This window comes from Anguilla anguilla, chromosome 4 (genome assembly GCF_013347855.1).
Source record: "Anguilla anguilla isolate fAngAng1 chromosome 4, fAngAng1.pri, whole genome shotgun sequence".
NCBI classification, from domain to species: Eukaryota; Metazoa; Chordata; class Actinopteri; order Anguilliformes; family Anguillidae; genus Anguilla; species Anguilla anguilla.
Window position 1 is genome coordinate 68,092,013 of NC_049204.1, and position 20,806 is coordinate 68,112,818.

The window sequence follows — 20,806 nt, forward strand, 5'->3', positions numbered from 1 at the left end:
TCTCACACTATATACTCTTCTTGTCACACACTACACTAGCTTACTCTCACACACTGTACACTCTAATCAGACCTGTCCAGTCAGCACTTCACCACCTCTGAGAATTGGGCAGCAGCTCAGCTTAACTCCTTTAAATTAGAAACCAGTTCAGTGAAACCCCTTTAAATTGGAAACCAGTTCAGCGAAACCCCTTTAAATTAGAAACCAGCTCAGTGAAACCCCTTTCAATTAGAAAACAGCTCAGTGAAACCCCTTTCAATTAGAAACCAGCTCAGTGAAACCCCTTTAAATACTTTAGAAACCAGCTGAGAGTCAACAGAAGGACACTCATTTTATAGCCAGGTCTGTCTTTAATTTATAAAATTCAATTCAATTATAAAATCGGTTGCAAACATATCCCATAACTGAAATGCATACAGAACCCCCCATACAGTCATCACCATTCCAGCTCTACAGGGTATTGTGTGTGCGTGTGTGAGTGTGTATTTGTGTGTGTGAGTTTGTGAGAATGTGAGTGTGTGTGTGTTTGTGCATAGTCATCACCACTCCAGCTCTACAGAGTATTGTGTGTTTGTGTGTGTGTCAGTTTGTGTGTGCGTTTGTGTGAATGTGTGTGTTTGTGTGTGAGAGTTTGTGTTTGTGTGAATGTGAGTTTGTGTGAGAGTTTGTGTTTCCGTGAATGTGAGTGTGTGTTTGTGTGTGAGAGTTTGTGTTTGTGTGAATGTGAGTGTGTGTTTGTGTGAGAGTTTGTGTTTGCGTGAATGTAAGTGTGTGTTTGTGTGTGAGAGTTTGTGTAAGTGTGTGTTTGTGCATACAGTCATCACCACTCCAGCTCTACAGGGTATTTGCCGGTTAGACAGGCAGTGCAGTGCCCCACTCTCCAGCTGGGTTTGCGGTTGGAGTCGATCCTCTGATCCTTTTCCGTCAGGATTCCTCCCTGAACTGCCGCCACCAGCCCCTCTACTGACAGGTAACGCACACTGGAGGCACCTGTGCACAGGAAGTGTACATTATACACACTACCCAGCACACTGCTCACTACTCAATACACTACTGAAATTACACTACCCAACACACTGCTCACTACTCAATACACTACTGAAATTACACTACCCAGCACAGTGCTCACTACTCAATACACTACTGAAATTACACTACCCAACACAGTGCTCACTACTCAATACACTACTGAAATTACACTACCCAACACACTGCTCAATACACTACTGAAATTACACTACCCAACACAGTGCTCACTACTCAATACACTACTGAAATTACACTACCCAACACACTGCTCAATACACTACTGAAACTACACTACCCAGCACAGTGCTCACTACTCAATACACTACTGAAATTACACTACCCAGCACAGTGCTCACTACTCAATACACTACTGAAACTACACTACCCAGCACGGTGCTCACTACTCAATACACTACTGAAATTACACTACCCAACACAGTGCTCACTACTCAATACACTACTGAAATTACACTACCCAGCACAGTGCTCACTACTCAATACACTACTGAAACGACACTACCCAGCATACTGCTCATTACTCAATACACTACTGAAACTACACTACCCAGCACACTGCTCACTACTCAATACACTACTGAAACTACACTACCCAGCATACTGCTCACTACTCAATACACTACTGAAACTACACTACCCAATACACTACTGAAATTACACTGTACACAGTGTGCCATCTGCTGTGCAAAAGTGATGTATGTAGATGGGCTATCATGATAAAACCAATATAGCCGGTAATGTCTACATTATAGTAACACTCACCAATGTAGCCGGCGATGTCCTGGAACTCGGGCTTGTTGGCGATCAGCTCTTCTTTGGTTGGGATGTTGATGCCCATGTAGCAGGGGAACCGGATGGGTGGAGAAGCTACACGAATGTGGACCTGCAGGAAGCCATTTATGGAAACACAATTCCTGTTTCATTACGAAGAATATTTAAGAATGAAGAAAAATGCACATGCCCCAGTAAGTGAGGCAAGGACACATCCAGGGGTCCCACAAAGAGATGCTTTGTTTTCATAAAGTTTTTTTCCCCCCCAAGAATGCCTCACCTCAGTTGCTCCTGCTTCCTTCAGCAGCTTGATGATAGGTGATATCGTGTTCCCTCTCACTATGGAGTCATCGATGAGAACTACTCGTTTGCCGGCAAAGTTGTCAGTCAGAGCGCCAAACTTCTTTGCTACGCCCAGCTGCCTCAGGCGGGTGTTGGGTTGAATAAACGTTCTTCCAACGTAGCGATTCTTACACAGCACCTCCACGTAGGGCAGCCCTGCCTACAGGAGAGACAGAGCAGGTCCCATTGGACATCTGCCTTTTGCGCAGTGAGGGAAGCTCCAATTGGACGTCTGCCTCTTGCGCAGTGAGAGAGAAGCTCCGGTTGGATATCTGCCTTTCGTGCAGTGTAGGCAAGTTGACCTGTCACCTGCGGTTTACCTGTTGTGCATATCCCAGGGCAGCGGGTGTCGCCGACTCAGGCACGGTGCTGACTACGTCCGCGTCTGTGGGGGCCTCAACGGCTAGCTGCCGTCCGCAGCGCTGCCTGACTGAGTACACCATCTGACCTGCAACAGCAGGGGGCGCCACTGAGAAACACAACCACTCTGATGTACGGAATCACAGGTTAGCGGAGCAGAGCGAGGCACGGGGGGGTGGGAGGGAGATAGGCACTCAGATGCAGTCTGAAGAGGCGAATCTTCAGTCTGCATATCAAGATGGAGAACAATTCTGCTGTCCTGACGGCAGAGCGTACGTACTGCAGGAACAGGAGGGGTAGAGGGGCTAGGCGGTGAAGCTGGGGAAGTAACAGGAAACAGCCTCTACTGCCCATGCTGAGGGCAAAAGAGGTCAGGGTGGGGTTGGGGTTGGGTGTGGGTTTGGGGTTAGGGTTAGTCCAGGTGTGAGAGCCTGGATTGGGTGTTTTTAAATGCACACCTTCAGAAAGAAAGGAAAACGAAAACCTTGCCTTCGAATATGGAGTCAGGTCTTGCAAAGTAAACGTATTCAAAAATGCAGAAAGCAGGGAGGTCCCCCTCTGGCCTGGGCACCACGCTGAGGGTCTTCACTCCATGCTTTGAGATCTGCACGATCTCTCCCGGCTCCACCTCCCGGTAATACCTGCAGCCAGGACACACACGGCTCACTTCCCACAATGCACTGGGCCCATCACACGGGACACTCGGGGGATGAGCGGAGGGATCGTAAATGATTAAACAGGAGATACTCAGAATATTAAATATTTGTGTGTGTATATATATTATTAAAGATTCATAAAATCATGTTAGCATTAGGGAATAACCCTATGGTACAGCCAGGACACAAGCTGGTTACTGTGGTAGTAGAAAAGGTTGCCAAGGAAACGTGATCTCACCGTGCTCCGATAGACTGGAAGCTGCAGGACTCGGAAGACACCACCCAGCCCTCAGTGTCTCCATCTCCCGCACCTACAAACACAGAACGGTTAGCTGGCCTAGTCTAACCCAATCCCACCAAAACCCACGCTAACCCCACCCTAACCCACCACTAACTCCACCCAACTCCAGACTAACTCTGCCCTTACTCCACCCAAACCCCACCCAACTCCATGCTAACTCGGCCCTTACTCCACCCAAACCCACTAACTCCACGCTAACTCTGCCTTTACTCCACCCAAACCCACCACTAACTCCACGCTAACTCTGCCCTTACTCCACCCAACCCCACTCTAACTCCACCCGAACTCCACCCAACCCCACTCTAACTCCACCCGAACTCCACCCAAACCCACGCTAACTCCACCCGAACTCCGCCCACTCCTGCCCGCTCATGGAGGTGCCGGAGGTGTGTGGTGCAGCGTGGGCACCTGCAGTGTGCAGTTTGGATATGGGGACGAGGCGGCCGATGCTGAGCGGGCGGTTTCCGTACGGGTCACGCACAGCGTAAATAACGTCCGTGTACATCACCAACAGAGAGTAGGACGTGGGGGTCTCAGACATCAGGTTCTTTATTCTGCAGAAACAGAACAGCACACAGCAGGGAGAAACAAAGCCAATGATTGCTGTGTGACCTTATCTGGCATCATATTTAATATCAGCAGTACCATGGAAATGAGATCAAAAACACCCTTTCACAAAGCATTGAGCGCAGGGCTCAGAGCAGAGGAAGTGGATGACTCTGACAATGGTCATGCAGGAGGTGAAAGCAAAGAACCTGTTGTGGACAGACAGGTGTAAATGTGTGTCGCTATGGCCTAGGATGAACTGTAACTGACCGAGCCACCCAATCAGGAGTGTCCTTCTCTTCCATGGGCGGAGTCAGGGCAAGCAGCTGAGTGATGAGCTCACTGTCTGAGCTGGTGGAGAGCCCAACGCCATGACGCATTACCTGCACAAAGCAACAGTGAACACACACACCAGACTGGTACACACACTGACTGTGACCGCTTTAGGCCCAGACTGGTACACACTGACTGTGACCGCTTTATACCCAGACTGGTGCACATGTACAGTGACTGCTTTAGGCCCAGACTGGTGCACACTGACTGTGACTGATTTAGACCCAGACTGGTGCACACTGTGACTGCTTTATACCCAGACTAGTACACATGGACTGTGACTGATTTAGACTCAGACTGGTGCACACTGTGACTACTTTAGGCTCAGACTGGTACACACTGACTGTGACTGCTTTATACCCAGACTAGTACACATGGACTGTGACTGATTTAGACTCAGACTGGTGCACACTGTGACTGATTTAGGCCCAGACTGGTGCACACTGACTGTGACTACTTTAGGCTCAGACTGGAGCACACTGTAACTGCTTTAGGCTCAGACTTGCCTTTTTGCGCAGACTGGCTGCATTCACCAGCTCTCCGTTATGAGCTACAGCTATTTTCCCGTGCAGCGTGTCCACCACAAAGGGCTGGCAGTTCTGCAGCTCTGATATTCCAGTGGTGGAGTAGCGGGTGTGGCCAATTCCCAGATTCCCATGACGCAATTTCAACAAGTCTTCTGGCTGGAAAGCACTGTTCACCAGTCCCATCCCCTGCAACACACACACACACAAAGCACTGTTCACCAGCCCCATCCCCTGCAACACACACACACACACACAAAGCACTGTTCACCAGTCCCATCCCCTGCAACACACACACACACACAAAGCACTGTTCACCAGCCCCATCCCCTGCAACACACACACACACACACACACAAAGCACTGTTCACCAGTCCCATCCCCTGCAACACACACACACACACACACACACAAAGCACTGTTCACCAGTCCCATCCCCTGCAACACACACACACACACACACACACACACAAAGCACTGTTCACCAGCCCCATCCCCTGCAACACACACACACACAAAGCACTGTTCACCAGTCCCATCCCCTGCAAAACACACACACACACACAAAGCACTGTTCACCAGCCCCATCCCCTGCAACACACACACACACACACACACAAAGCACTGTTCACCAGCCCATCCCCTGCAACACACACACACACACACACACAAAGCACTGTTCACCAGCCCCATCCCCTGCAACACACACACACACAAAGCACTGTTCACCAGTCCCATCCCCTGCAACACACACACACACACACACACACAAAGCACTGTTCACCAGCCCCATCCTCTGCAACACACACACACAGCAACCAAATAAACAACAGTATAGGTGTGAGTGGTGTGTGTGATTATACTGGTATATGCTGTTAGAGTAGTGTATGTGATTATACTGATATATACTGTTAGAGTGGTGTATGTGATTAGACTGATATATGCTGTTAGTGGTGTATGTGATTAGACTGATGTGCGCTGTTAGAGTGGTGTATGTGATTATACTGGTATATGCTGTTAAAGTAGTGTATGTGATTATACTGATATATACTGTTAGAGTGGTGTATGTGATTATACTGATATATACTGTTAGAGTAGTGTATGTGATTAGACTGATATGCACTGTTAGAGTGGTGTATGTGATTAGACTGATATATAATGTTAGAGTGGTGTATGTGATTATACTGGTATATGCTGTTAGTGGTGTATGTGATTAGACTGATATATGCTGTTAGAGTGGTGTATGTGATTAGACTGATATATACTGTTAGAGTGGTGTATGTGATTAAACTGATATGCACTGTTAGAGTGGTGTATGTGACTAGACCGATATATGCTGATTTATGCTGTTGGTCATGGTACCTGTTGCTAAAATGCAGTATGTCGTTACCTTTAGAGTGGTGTATGTTGGTGGAGATGCCCCATTACTTGTGACAATCCCAGCACTTTCTTGACCCCTGATGAACAAAAATATTAAAATGGATATTAGAGGGCTGTTAAAACTCTGTTCAGTGCGTGGATGGGCCCTGCTCTCTGGTATCTGTTAAGGTTCTGTTCCAGTGTTTGGACGGGCCCCACAGTCTGGCATCTGTTAAGGCTCTGTTCCAGTGTGTGGATGGGCCCCATGGTCTGGTATCTGTTTAGGCTGTGTTCCAGTGTGTGGATGGGCCCCATCGTCTGGTATCTGTTAAGGATGTGTTCCAGTGTGTGGATGAGCCCTGCTCTCTGGTATCTGTTAAGGTTCTGTTCCAGTGTGTGGATGGGCCCCATGGTCTGGTATCTGTTAAGGTTTTGTTCCAGTCTGTAGATGGACCCCATGGTCTGGTATCTGTTAAGGCACTGTTCCAGTGTGTGGATGGACCCCATGGTCAGGTATCTATTAAGGTTCTGCTCCAGTGTGTGGATGGACCCCATGGTCTGGTTTCTGTTAAGGCTCTGTTCCAGTGTGTGGATGGGCCCCATGGTCTGGTATCTATTAAGTCTCTGCTCCAGTGTGTGGATGGACCCCATGGTCTGGTATCTGTTAAGGCTCTGTTCCAGTGTGTGGATGGACCCCATGGTCTGGTATCTGTTTAGGCTCTGTTCCAGTGTGTAGATGGACCCCATGGTCTGGTATCTATTAATTTTCTGCTCCAGTGTGTGGATGGGATAATGAGAGGCATCATCAACATAACATTCCAGAATGCTGCTGTCCACCTGGTCGTCAACCTCCCAAAATCACATAATGACACTTTTAAACACTGGCTTCCAGTGGTTGTCCGCATTCAAATGAAATGTGTCACGCTGGCATACTAAGCTGCAATTCTTACTGCCCCTTCCCAGAAATCTGACTGATTCTTATTCTTCACATCGCAGGGCAAGTTGTACTGGCTGCTTCTGACAGTTATTTTGTTTATCTACTTGTCCATTGTGTTTAGCATTCCGGAGAAAACACTGCAGGATTTTATGGTCTGAAATTGTGGGCCTGTGACCTGTCAGTCATTAGAGGCACTCATGAGCTTAATGCAGTGAGCTTCTTTTCCTGATCACTGCAATTCCTACGGCTTTTCATCAAATAGATGTCATAGCTCCTATTAAACATGATCATAATCACAAGTCTGAACACACACACAAACACAGCTGGGAAATAAGCTTGAGTAAACCGGTTTAGAGATACTCAGCCTGCAGCCAGTCACAACCGGTTTGGTGATGGTTCCCAGGGAAACAGCAGGGAGCACTTTGTCCCTGTGAGCTGCCTTGTTTGGAGAACAGTCAGGCACACAGCCCCTCTCCCGCTCTCAGTCAGCCCCCCACCCTGCCTCAGCCAATAGCAAGGCTGTATCTTCCTCCCAACTGGTTGCTGCCTACCCAGCCGTTTGGTTGCCTAGGGAACTGGGTAGAAGGAGGAGGGGCTAGGAAGCATTTCCAGGTCAGGGGAAAATGGAGGCAGAAGCAGTCTTTAGAGAGAGGAGGTGCAGCATTGCAGGGCTCAGAGCATGAGCTAAAGGTGCCACAGCATGAAGAGGAGGTGCAGCAGCGTGAGAAGGTGCATAGTGTAAGGAGGAGGTGCAGCAGCATAAGGAGGTACATCGACGCGAGGAGGAGTAGCAGCGTGAAGAGGAGGTGCGGCAGCATGAGGAGGTGCACAGTGTAAGGAGGAGGTGCAACAGCGTAAGGAGGTGCACAGTGTAAGGAGGTACAGCAGTGTTAAGAGGAGCAGCAGCGTGAGGAGGAGATTCAGCAGCTAACGAGGAGGTACAATAGCGTAAGGAGGTGCAGCAGCGTGAGGAGAAGGAGGAGCAGCGTGAGGAGGTTCAGCAGTGTAAGGAGATTCAGCAGCGTAAGGAGTTTCAGCAGCGTGACGAGGTACAGTGACGTGAGGAGGTGCAGCAGCATAAGGAGGTACAGCAGCGTAAGGAGGTGCAGCAGCGTGAGGAGGAGGAGCAGCACCGTAAGGAAGTGCTGTGCATAGCAGGGCAGTCAGCCCCTCTGTGGAGCAGCACCACTGCTGGGCCATGGCCTATTACCAGGACCTGGCCTCCACTCCGGCTCCTGCAGACACACCTGGGGGTGCACCTGGGCCGCAGCCACAGGAAGGGGAGGAGCCCAGCAGGACCAGGCAGGAAGAGAGTCGTTATTTTACAGCCACAGTCAGGCCAGGTAATGTACACACACTCCCTCACACACACACAACTCTCTCTACTCCAACTCTTTTCTACTCCAACTATTCAACTCCTCTTTTCTCACTCGCTCCTTTTCACAAACAGTGCCCTCCATAATGTTTTGGACAAATACATATTTCTTGACTTGGCTCTGTACGGCACAATTTTAGATCTGTAATCAAACTCACGTGTGGTTAAACTGCACATTCTCAGCTTTTATTTTTTTCATTTAATTTCACCATGTAGAAATTACAGCACTTTTCTATAAATAGCCCTCTATTTAAGGGTACCATAACATCTGGAACATTAATATTTTGTAAATGAAAGTAGTCATGTTTAGTACTTTGTCGCATATCCTTTGCAAGCAATGACTGCCTGAAGTCCGTGACCCATAGACACCACTGCTGAGTATCTCCCCTGGTCAGCCAGGCCTGTACTGCAGCCATATTCTGCTCCTGCTTATTTCGGGGGCTAGTTGCAGTAAGTTCTCTTCAGCGTATGAAACACAAGTTCAACTGGATTCAGATCAGGTGACTGACATGGCCAGTCAAGGATGTTCCCATTTTTGGCTTTGAAAAAAACCCCTGTTGCTTTACCAGTATCTGGGATCACAGTCTTATTGTAGAATGAAGCACTGTCTAATGAGTTTGGGGCCATTTGCTTGAACTTGTAATTATGCTGCTGCTATTGCCAATGGTATCACCAATGAAGACAAATGTGCCAGTACCTCAGGTAGCCATACATGCTCAAACCATAACACCCCCACCACCACGTTTCACAGAAGAGGGGGTGCTTTGGATCTTGGGCAGTTCCCATTAAGTCTACACTTTGCTCTTGCCATAAAGTGAGGTGAATCTTGGTCTCATCTGTCCACAAGACCTTTTTCCAGAACTCTGCAGGCTCTTTTAAGTACTTCTTAGCAAACTGCAACCTGAGTATCTTATTTTTGCAGCTAACTAGTGGATTGCATCTTGCAGTGTAGCCTCTGTAGTTCTGTTCACAAAGTTTTCTGTGGACACTAACCTCTGACACACCCACCCCTGGCTCCTGAAGAGTTCTTCTGACCTGTCAGACAGGTGTTTGCAGGTTTTTCCTTCATGGTGAGAATTCTTCAGTCATCAACTGTAGAGGTCAACTGTAGAGGTCTTTATTGGCCTACCAGGCCCCTTTGTGATTACTGAGCTGAACAGCGCTCTTTCTTCTTATTGATGATTCACACAGTTGGTTTTGGTATGCCTAAGGTTTGGCTTAACATCTGACTGTTTTTTTCATTATTTCTCAGCCTCTCAATGACTTCCTTAAAATTCATTAACACAACTGTAGGCCTCATGTTTACAAACAATGATAACAGACTCCAAAGGCAATAAAAAGCCTTGAAACAAGATGACATACTGAAAGCTCTCCAATATGTGCTCTAAGGAAGCAACAGGAAACACCTGACAAATCCACAGGTGAAGCCATTTGTCCCAAACATTATGGTGCCCTGAAATTGAAATCTGCAGTGAGATGTGAAAGGAGAGGCTGATTGACACCTGTTCCCCAGGTAAGGAGGCGGAGCAGGCGGAGGTGGAGCTGGGGAAGCACTGGACGAACGCAGAGGTTCAGGCGCTGCTGCACACCTGGGCAGAGAGGCGGGAGGAGCTTCGCGGTGCGGCGCGGAATAAGAGCATCTTCCTGGAGATGTCACGGCAGCTGCAGCAGCTGGGCGTGGAGCGCAGCTGGAAACAGTGCCGCACCAAGTACAAGAACCTCCGCTACGACTACAAGAGCGCCCACAACTCACACGCCACCCCCAACTCAGACGCCAAGCACATGAGGTTCTACAGCCAGGTGGATGCCATCGAGCAGGGCAGGGACCTGGGGAGCACCTGGAGAGGACCTGAGAGAGACCAGGCCACGCCCATGAACCAGGGTAAGACTGGTCCACATAAAGCTACCTGTGAACACTGTGCAGTTTGTGGCGAGAACAGAGAATTCAACAGTGTGCTGGCATGTGATTAGGCACTCCTGTTGCAGACTAGTGTGTGACTGAGCACTCTCATTACAGGCTGGCGTTTGATTGGCTGTTGCTACTGTGGGGCGCTTTGAGTCTGAGCTTCTAATTTTTTCTTGCTACAGGTGACACCACCCCTCTGGATGGAAACTCTGACTGGCGCCCAGGGGGCGGGGCAGACATGGGGAGGAACTGGCAGGACGAGGAGGTGCGAGCGCTGATCGCCATCTGGGGGGAGGAGCCTGTGCGGCAGCGGCTGGAGAGCGCGGCGCGGAACAGAGATGTCTTCCAGCACATCTCGCTGCGTCTGCAGCGGCTGGGCGTGGAGCGCGACTGGAAGCAGTGCCGCACCAAGTACAAGAACCTCAAATACATTTCCCGCTCGCTGCAGAGGACCCCGCCCAGCCACGCCCACTCCACCCCCAGCTTCTACAGGGAGGTGGATGCCATTCTGAGCAAAGGCACAATGGCGCAAGCTCCACCCACTCACCTGCCAAAGGGGGAGCCAGAACAGCGATCCACACCTATCACCTGCACAGGTAACCAAGCCACAGCCAACAGCCCACACCTGCACAGGTAAGAGAGGTAGTCCCTACAACCCATAGTAAGGATACGTACTGTTTATGACAAGGTATTGTTACCGCTCTTTTACCAAACTATCCTATTAGCAGGTCGGTCTGAATAAGACAATATCTTCCAAATAATTAATGTTAATTTGAATGTACTGCCCACACCTGTACAGGTAACTGAGAGCCAGGTAATCCTATTGTGGGCCTGATGGTAACAAATACTTCATAATGTGAATGCTCACCTCCAGAGGGGCTCCAGCAACCAGCTGTTTACAATTTACAGCTTTCTTTAGCAGTTTCTCTAGGCCCTGTGTATGAAGAATGTGTGTTTCCCACAGAGAACAGTGACTCCGGCACAGAGAGAACAAAGGAGAGCAGAGGGCTGAAGAGAGAGGCTTCAGATGGAGGTACTCGCAGCCCTTCAGAAAAAGTCCAAACCTTAATCCAGCAGAATTTAGCGCAGGGGCAGGCGATATGCCCAAACCCAAGCCTCTCGCAGTTTGTCAAATGATTTGACAGATTATTTAGTTAATTTACAGCAGTGCATTAAGGTTACTCATTGATACCATGACACCATAGTTACCATGGATCATACTGTCACAAACCCATGCCATGAAATGGCAAGCAGCCATGATAGGTCACAAAGACGCAGTGGAGACAATACTATGCTGTGCTACATGCTGGGTGCAGTTCTACTTCAACATGGAGACAAAAGCCATCACCACTGGCTCAAGTATCATTTTGACTTTTTAAAGCAAACAACACTGGTTAGCATGTTAGCTGGTCAGCAATCATACCTGGACTAACTAATCTGAAAAGTCTGAAGGACGATCTCCACGGTGTGTGAGAAAAGGTGCACCAAGGCTGAAACTGCAGCTTGGATGATATTAAAGCACCACATCACTCTTCCCTATCTTAGTGTTCAAGTTTCTGTTATTTTCCTTACTGTTAAAACATCCACGATCACCCTTAATGTTAAGGTCGTTCTAATTAACCTTAATATTAAGGCTTCCATAACTAACCTTAATATTGATGTTTCCATAATTAACCTTAATATTAAGGATTCCATAATTAACCTTAATAATGAGGCCTCCATAATTAACCTTCATATTAAGGCTTCCATAATTAACCTTAATTTTAAGGGACAAATGTTTCCAATTCAGGTTTTGTCCACGTGCTCATGGGGGTTGGGTCTGGTGACATCGGTATGAGTCTCATAATGAAATTAGAGAGGGAGAGGGAGAGGGAGAGAAAGAGAGCGAGAGAGAGAGGGAAGCTAGCAGAAAAATTAGTGAGTGTGTGTGTGTGTGTGAGGCAGCAGCTGCACTCCTGGAAGGTTTAAAGAAATGAAATCCAAAGAATTGAGGTCACTGTCTATCCAGCATGGGACAGTGATGACACCGACTCTGCCCTGTAGCACACAGGACACACTCTGCAAGTGGGCAAAAAGACATCTATGCAACATCCCTGCAGCATCGCAACATCTATGCAACATCCCTGCAGCATTGCAACATCTATGCAACATCCCTGCAGCATTGCAACATCTATGCAACATCCCTGCAGCATTGCAACATCTATGCAACATCCCTGCAGCATCGCAACATCTATTCAACATCCCTGCAGCATTGCAACATCTATGCAACATCCCTGCAGCATCGCAATGTCCATGTCACATTCCCTGCAGCATTGCAATATCCATGCAACATCCCTGCAGCATCGCAATATCCACGTGACATTCCCTGCAGCGTCAAAACATCCATGCACCGTTCACAATGGGAAATATTACTTAAAAATTAATATAAATTTTCCTTTTTCTCAACTGGATTATTTTTGTTTGTTTCAGAGTGGAGTGTGCCCTCCAAACGAGTTTTACACAAACAGGAGGAAGAAGATACAAGTGTGAGCTGTTCTGCACCAGAAACCGTGCATTTCCAGGGTAAAGAAGAACCAGGTCAATACATTCCAATAGTCCAGATAAACTCTGTGCATTCCACAGATCCTCCTGGCCCACAGGCACAGAAACAGGCAAGTAATACCCAGAGGTGGCAGAATAATTTGAGAAGTGGGGGGTCCAATAATGCAGAAAAACATGCTGCAATTCCACTAATGTAATACCGTGATAAAGCCGTCGGCCCTGAGGGACAAAGGCAAATTATCAGCACAGTTTGTTCTGAAATATAACATTTTATTCACAACACGGAATTACCAGCACTAAACTGAGACCTGTGAACATAATAGTGAGGGGGGGGGGGGGGTCAAATGGGGGCCCTGCAACTCCTCTCCCTTCCCCAAGTCAAAATGCTTTGAGAAATATGCGTGTTATCGCAGAATGAGAATGTTTGAGGAGATCAGACTTCTTGAAGGACACAAAGTAAAATAGGAATTTGTGAACCATGGTGCCTGCAGCTTCCTAGAGATAAAGTTTTCACTTATCTCATCCTGTAAATGAGACAACGTATCAGAAACCACTGCGTTGTTTTTTGCTGCGGAACAATACGCAATTCAGTGAAGTATCGAGCTGACCTGCAATGTAAAGGTTGTTGGCTGTCCAGCTAAACGTTAAAAGCTGACTTCACAGTATTAACTTTGTCGTGTTAACGGTAATTTTTAAAATATTGATTGATACACCTTAATGAACATGGTACTAACTGCAATATCGCGCGGTAATGCTAATCCACAGAGCTCCTTAAAAAACGAGTTTGTTTTGATTTGGTCGGAGGACGAGGTAAAAGAGAGTGCTGGTCCAGATTATAAATAGTCAGAGGTAATGGGAACAGAGTTCAGCTTCATAAAGGAAAATATCTTACCTGTGCTGAAGCGCCACTAGTCCCAAAGTTAAAATTTGGGCAACCTCCAACTGAGTTGGCCACTCGCCGGCCGCCACGCACCCGAACACCCCGCATTCTTCTCCTATCCCCGACTCCTCGAACTCCATTTCCAACTTCTGATCACCTCACCCGGCAAACCTATAGGAGTTTCCAAATGCTTACAAAGTTAAACTGATGACCATGTAGCAAGGAGCTGGTACACAGCTATGGTACAACACATGTGCGTGATTCCGGACATGGCAACACAAGCAAGAATGGCTCGACCAACTGTAACGTAGGGGACGATTTCAGCAATCGTTCGTTGTATCCTACATTTAAGTGTGTTTTGCGTGGACATTATTGTGTAATTTTAAGTACTTAGTTTATTGCCAAATGTTGATTCCCTAAGTTAAGAGTCGATTTTCAACGACGTGCTCGTACACGCCATCAACTGAATACGGATTTACCTCAGAAGTAGATTTGGTTTGATCTCAATGTGCGTCTTCAATAAACTTTTTCCGCTTATCTAGCGAGCTAACCCATTCGCTGAGAAATTTACTGTTGTAAAGAGATTTTTTTGTTGCAATTTGGTTTTAGGTAGGATATTAGCCAATTACTTTTACAGTGTAATTGCATCACTTTTAAAATAAACGTGGTCTCCACGTGGATTGGACTACAGCATTCTGATTGGACTTGTTCGAATCGACTGAGTTGAGCAAACTCACTTGGGGTGCTGCTGAACTCCAATAGTTCCGAGATTATTTCTCCGGTGACTGTCTGCGTTTGTTCTCTCAGTCTGGTGAGGTGGTCATTTGATTATAAATCTGCCTTGACGAATACATTTGCTGAAACTTACGAAAAATATTTTACAGGAACACATACCTTCAACTGGAATGGCGTCTGCACCAGGTATGAAGATTTACTAAGTTATTCATTTTCTTTGTTCATTACGTTTTTGCTTAGATTGTTGGCTGAGTTGTGGCGGGCATGTAGCCATCTGCTAAGACAGGAAGAAAGTTGGATTTGCTTTCTCTGTATTTCTCATTTATATTTCTCATACTTCATATTTCTAGTTGGTTAGCTAGCTAGTGAAACGCATGGGTAATGAGTAAAATACAATCCGCGGCGCTAGGAGCAATGCAAGAGTGCTGGTGGATGTTGCTAAAGGCCATTCCTACTGAAAAACGCATTGGAGTTGCCCATGTAGCATGCTCGTGTTATAGCTCACGGTATAGCTTCAGTTATTACTATTAGTTTGAAAAACGCCGTAGGTTTTGGTGGAAATCCGTTCCGCACGTTTTTATAACACATTTTGGCAAAAGTCGACTAATGCTTTGTAAGCTAACTTGTTTTGGATTAGAAGTTACATAAAACTGATTCGTCTTTGTAAAACGGACATACTTCTTACATTTTAATTTCACTTTAAAATTTGCACATTTCACCACGTAGGCTAATTAGAGTTTATACGGTAATTTGGTGCATGAAATGTTGAACAGTCTCCTCTTTGGCTTTTAGTTCTGGTTCTGTAGTTCGTTTTGTTTCATGCCCCGCCCAATCGACTCACTGGTAATTGCTATTGTTTCATGGTGAAGACCTGAAGATTGGTAAGAAACTGAACGAGGGGAAGACTAAAGAGATCTACGAGCTCTCGGACCAGCCAGGTCACGTGCTGGTGCAGTCCAAGGACCAAATCACCGCTGGAAATGCTGTGCGCAAAGACCAAATGGAGGGGAAAGCTGCTATTGCCAACAGGACCACCAGCTGTGTGTTCAGGCTGCTCCAGGATGCTGGTAAGCTTTCAGACCCAACACTGAACCCAGTGGGCACTGGGCCAACCCAAGAGCTGCTTTTGGCATCAGTCAGTAAAGCCTCAGAGACAGATCCTCATTCAGCGCTACTGACATGCTAATGGGGCTGTGGGAAAGCTGGGCTCTCTCTTGCATATTGGTTCTGTTCTGGTGAAGCAGGTCCCCAGGGCTTTAGTGATGTGTTTAAAATGCATGAAACACAGCTTGGCGCTTCCTCTAGCGCTTGGCCATATCCTGCAGTGTGAATTTGTAGTCTTCTGTTTGGCCTGGCTTCTGAAGCTGGTAGTAGAGTTAGTGCTGTACTAAGGCTGGGCTTCCTCGCTGAAGTAATTTAGGAGTGAGTGCAGACCATGTGCTCCTCATCATGTTGGCGGAACTGGGAAGGCCTTGCATGTGACCCAGCAGACGGCTCTTCATTAGGCAAAGATGATGTCTGTTGAGTCAAAGATATCGATTCCACCCAGAGCTTCTGAAGCCCTTGCTTGGTGGTACAGTAACCCTCCTGCACATCACACTGCTGTGTGTCTCTAATGCGCATCACACTGCTGTGTGTCTCTAATGCGCATCACACTGCTGTGTGTCTCTAATGCGCATCACACTGCAGTGTGTCTCTAATGGGCATCACACTGCAGTGTGTCTCTAATGGGCATCACACTGCAGTGTGTCTCTAACGCGCATCACACTGCAGTGTGTCTCTAATGCGCATCACACTGCAGTGTGTCTCTAATGCGCATCACACTGCAGTGTGTCTCTAATGCGCATCACACTGCAGTGTGTCTCTAATGCGCATGTCTCTGCAATGTGCAGACTAATGCGCATGTTGCTGCTGTAGTATGTAACTAGCGTGGCACTGCTTTGTATTTTGTCAGGGATAAAGACTGCCTTTGTAAAGCAGCACTCAGACACCGCGTTTGTGGCGGCTCATTGTGAGATGATCCCTATCGAGTGGGTGTGCAGGAGAGTGGCAACTGGGTCCTTCCTGAAGAGGAACCCTGGAGTGAAGGAGGGGTACAGGTTCTCCCCACCCAAGATTGAGATGTTCTTTAAGGTATACAGCCTCTGAGATTGAAGTAGTGACCTGGAAACACAACCCCCATAAACTGTGTTACACCACCCTGTTACACCAACACTGTCACATACATCACCCTGTTACACCACCCGGTTACACTAACACTGTTACACCACCCTGTTACAACAACACTGTTACATCACCCTCCGACATTAACACTGTTACACTACCGTCACAGTGACGTATCATAGCATTAATAAGCTTCTGTATAACTGGCGATTTGCTTCTGCTTTTACGTGGTTCCTTTTCAGGATGATGCCAACAACGACCCCCAGTGGTCAGAGGAGCAGCTGCTGGAGGCTCAGTTCTGCTTGGCGGGGCTGAGTATCGGCCGCTGTGAGGTGGACATCATGAGCCACAGCACACTTGCCATCTTTGAGATTCTGGAGAGAGCGTGGGCTACGCAGAACTGCACCCTGGTGGACATGAAGGTAAGGTACTCAATGCTGTCCCCTGGTGGGCAGTCACTGACACAGCTGTGTCCAGTTCTTCATGCTGCAGTTCTCAATTGATGCTTCATAGATTGAGTTTGGAGTGAACGTGGTGACAAAGGAGGTGGTCCTGGCCGATGTGATTGATAATGACTCGTGGAGGCTGTGGCCTGCAGGCGACCGCAGCCAGCAGAAAGATAAGCAGGTATGTGTGGGTGGGGCTGCGGGTGCAGGTGTGTGTGGGCGGGGGTGCAGGTGTGTATGGGTGGGGCTCTGGGTGCAGGTGTGTATGGGTGGGGCTCTGGGTGCAGGTGTGTATGGGTGGGGCTGCGGGTGCAGGTGTGTATGGGTGGGGCTCTGGGTGCAGGTGTGTATCGGCGGGGCTCTGGGTGTAGGTGTGTGGGCGGGGCTGTGGGTGCAGGTGTGTATCGGCGGGGCTCTGGGTGCAGGTGTGTGAGCGGGGCTGTGGGTGCAGGTGTGTATGGGCGGGGCTCTGGGTGCAGGTGTGTGGGCGGGGCTGCGGGTGCAGGTGTGTATGGAATAATAAGTAATCAGACTGTAACTGTGTCCTTGTATGGGTTCTGATAGCATGTGTGTTTTTCTGCAGGTGTACAGGGATCTGAAGGAGGTCACACCTGAGGCCATGCAGATCGTGAAGCGCAATTTCGAATGGGTATCGGAGAGAGTGGAGGTACTTTACCCACAATGCACTCTTTTTTCTCAGTGTGTTTGAATGGGTGTTGGAGAGAGTGGAGGTGCTCTTCTCTACCCATAATGCACTCTTTCTCTGTGTGTTTAAATGGGTATTGGAGAGAGTGGAGGTACTCTTCTCTACCCATAGTGCACTCTTTCTCTGTGTGTTTAAATGGGTATTGGAGAGAGTGGAGGTACTCTTCTCTACCCATAGTGCACTCTTTCTCTGTGTGTTTAAATGGGTATTGGAGAGAGTGGAGGTACTCTTCTCTACCCATAGTGCACTCTCTCTCACTGTGACTTTGCTCTATTCATACTATTGCTCTCTTACTCCTTTCTTACTGTTACTCCTGCTCTGTTACCGTTACTGTGTTGTAACGGTCCCTTGCGCTGTGTTAGGGCTCACAGGAGCATATTTACAGGCTGTGGCGTTGGGCTCATTCAGACTGAGGGGGTTTCAGCCTCCCTGCAGCCCCCCTGTATGCCAGTGTTTGTCTTTAATCTCTTAACCACTTACAGTTGCTGAAACCATATTTCCAGTTTTTTGATGTTGAATATAAACTTATTTTAACAAAATGCAGGTTTGGGTTATTGTCTTTGAACTCTGCTATGACTATAGGGTGTGGCTTAGAGGGGTCTTTTACTCAAGGGTGTGGCTTTGAGGGGTCTGTGACTATAGGGCTTTTTTAAATCAGTTTTGTGCAGGAAGTTGATTTGGCCTCTGAATGACTATCCTATCCATGCCATGCTCAGCCTTAGTGTTAGTGTGACCTTACAGTCCCCTGTGTAACATGGAAGATCAGAGCTCATCTTTACCTTGTAAAACATTAACTTCTCTTTGACCACAGAAATCTATTCCCCATTGCTGACTTCATATTAGGAGTCTTTCACAACTAGGCAGTTGAGGTTGGAGATTGGCTCAGGATCAGCGTAAACAAACTCCATGGCCCCCATCACCATAGGGGAGAGGTCTTGTGTAATGTACTGCATGTCCTTAAAGACCCCTCAAACTGTTCCACGCTGCGTGTGTGTGTGCGTGCGTGTGTCCGTGCGTGTGTGCGCTTGCGTGTGTGCGCGTGCGTGCGTGTGTGTGTGTGTGTAGTTGCTGTTGGAGCCGCAAGCCCGCGGCAGGGTGCTGGTTCTGATGGGCTCTGTGTCGGACCTGGCTCACTGTGAGAGGATCCGCTCAGCCTGCGCTGCGTATGGAGTGCCCTGCAGCCTGAGGGTCAGCTCCGCCCACAAGGGCCCTGACGAGACCCTGCGCATCAAGGCCCAGTATGAAGGTAGGGAACGGGGGGGCACACTGGGGGGAAGGGATGGGGGTTTGGGTTAGGCATGGAGGGGAGGGGGGTTAGGCACTGGGGGGAGGGGTGCTGGGTGTGAGGTCTCATCCTGCTGTGTGTGTTTGTCAGGTGACGGCGTCCCGACTGTGTTTGTGGCAGTTGCCGGGCGTAGTAACGGACTCGGGCCGGTGATGTCAGGCAACACCGTGTACCCCGTCATTAACTGCCCCCCCCTTACCCCTGACTGGGGTGCCCAGGACGTGTGGTCTTCCCTGCGTATGCCGAGTGGTAGGTCGTATGTACATACGTGTGTGTGCATGCGTGTGTTCATGCGTGTGCAGAATGTTTCTGACGTGTCCTGTGCTCCTGCAGGTCTGGGCTGCTCCACTGTTCTCTCCCCAGATGCTGCTGCGCAGTTTGCTGCACAGGTGTTGGGGCTCACTGATCACCTGGTTTGGTCCAAGCTGCGAGCCTCTATGCTCAACACCTGGATCTCCCTCAAACATGCTGACCAGAAGCTCCAGGGCTCCAGTCTGTGAAAGGGCCAGTTTTTTTAATAGTATTTCAGGTTTACTGTGTTTTTGACTGGCCTCGACAAGGTTTTTTTTTTTTTTTTTTTTTTTTTTTTTTGGTGCTTTTCTGGCCATTTTAGATCCAGAAGTTTCTCATGCTGGCTTTATAATGGCTGGAGCAGTATTGGATTTGCGGTTTATAGCAGGAAAATGCGCTCTAGTAACTCCAAAGCAACTTGCACGGGAACATTATGTCTCCGGAGGTCGTACATCTGTTTAGTACCTGATCACTTTTCAAAAAATTACATCTTACCTTATTTTTGGCCACTGTTTAAAGAAAGAAGTACGATCACTGTATAAAACATCTTTGACCTGTTTATATGTGCAGCCTATTGGCCTTTGCAAACACACAGTAACCTGTTTAACTAAAATGCCTCTAAACATGATGTTTCTGGGAATTTCTGCAAAAACATTTCACACAAAAATGGTCAGGGCTGACCTAAACCTTACATTGCCCTGAATCAATATTTGAAAAACTATCCCTTTTAAACCAAAAGTGAACGATCCTGAACTGTCATTCAGCTGTCATGTAACTCCAGTACATGAATGATCCCTTTAAATGAATGGTGTTGGCACTACAGTACATTCCCTGAAATAAAGCATTTTTCACATGTGATAAACTGTCTCCTCATGTCTCGAGGGTGGGTGCTATGCAGTGACCAAGATCACAATATCCTCAATCCCTTTTACAAACTAAGGTTTCCCATTGACAGACTTGGCGTCCATTTCTACAGCGATCAGTTAAAGCACCAGTGACAGTGACCGCCCAATAAGGACAGCAGCTTTTCCCACCACACTTATTCTACATCATACTATCAGGGATGGGGGAGAAATTTTTCAATTTTCAATTTTTCAGTCAGTATGCCTCAAATAATTCATTTAATGAACTGCCATGTAATTGGAGGTGTGTGTTGCTTTGAGGTAGCACAGGCAGGAGTGTGGTTTGGGGGGTGGGGAGGGTGTGAGTTGAACCCTTTTGAAGTCCCAGAGATGCCTTGGGTGTATCCATTCTAAAATTAATCAATCAATCAATCTATTAAACTTTATTTATAAAGCACAT

At 47.8% G+C, this 20,806-nt stretch overlaps 2 protein-coding genes across 6 annotated transcripts; one reads left to right on the plus strand and one right to left on the minus strand.

Annotated features, from left to right (window-relative positions):
- Positions 1–330: 330 nt before the first annotated feature.
- Positions 331–14,487, minus strand: ppat (phosphoribosyl pyrophosphate amidotransferase). Of its 2 annotated transcripts, XM_035414540.1 has the most exons (12): positions 14,358–14,487; positions 13,891–14,049; positions 6,271–6,337; positions 4,863–5,069; positions 4,294–4,406; positions 3,886–4,031; positions 3,415–3,487; positions 3,010–3,161; positions 2,481–2,608; positions 2,099–2,320; positions 1,810–1,930; positions 331–990 (listed from the first exon to the last, which is right to left on the minus strand). In XM_035414540.1, the coding sequence occupies exons 2-12, from the start codon at positions 14,016–14,018 to the stop codon at positions 821–823; spliced, it is 1,527 nt and encodes a 508-aa protein (XP_035270431.1). In that variant the 5' UTR covers positions 14,019–14,049; positions 14,358–14,487; the 3' UTR covers positions 331–820. The 2 variants fall into 2 exon arrangements, with proteins under 2 accessions (XP_035270431.1, XP_035270430.1); XM_035414539.1 differs by lacking the exon at positions 14,358–14,487 and having other exon boundaries at positions 13,891–14,240.
- paics (phosphoribosylaminoimidazole carboxylase, phosphoribosylaminoimidazole succinocarboxamide synthetase) lies at positions 7,792–20,366 on the plus strand. Of its 4 annotated transcripts, none has more exons than XR_004764880.1 (15): positions 7,792–8,519; positions 10,065–10,433; positions 10,640–11,053; positions 11,422–11,490; positions 12,927–13,108; positions 14,763–14,799; positions 15,483–15,680; positions 16,568–16,746; positions 17,019–17,198; positions 17,290–17,403; positions 17,806–17,889; positions 18,994–19,174; positions 19,304–19,462; positions 19,547–19,941; positions 20,014–20,366. XR_004764880.1 is itself a non-coding variant. In XM_035414536.1 (15 exons), exons 2-15 carry the CDS (start codon positions 8,375–8,377, stop codon positions 19,711–19,713), a joined length of 2,478 nt encoding a protein of 825 aa, XP_035270427.1. In that variant the 5' UTR covers positions 7,792–8,055; positions 8,244–8,374; the 3' UTR covers positions 19,714–20,366. The 4 variants fall into 4 exon arrangements, 3 of the variants coding, with proteins under 3 accessions (XP_035270427.1, XP_035270426.1, XP_035270429.1); XM_035414536.1 differs by having other exon boundaries at positions 7,792–8,055; positions 8,244–8,519; positions 19,547–20,366; XM_035414535.1 differs by having other exon boundaries at positions 19,547–20,366.
- Positions 20,367–20,806: the final 440 nt, after the last annotated feature.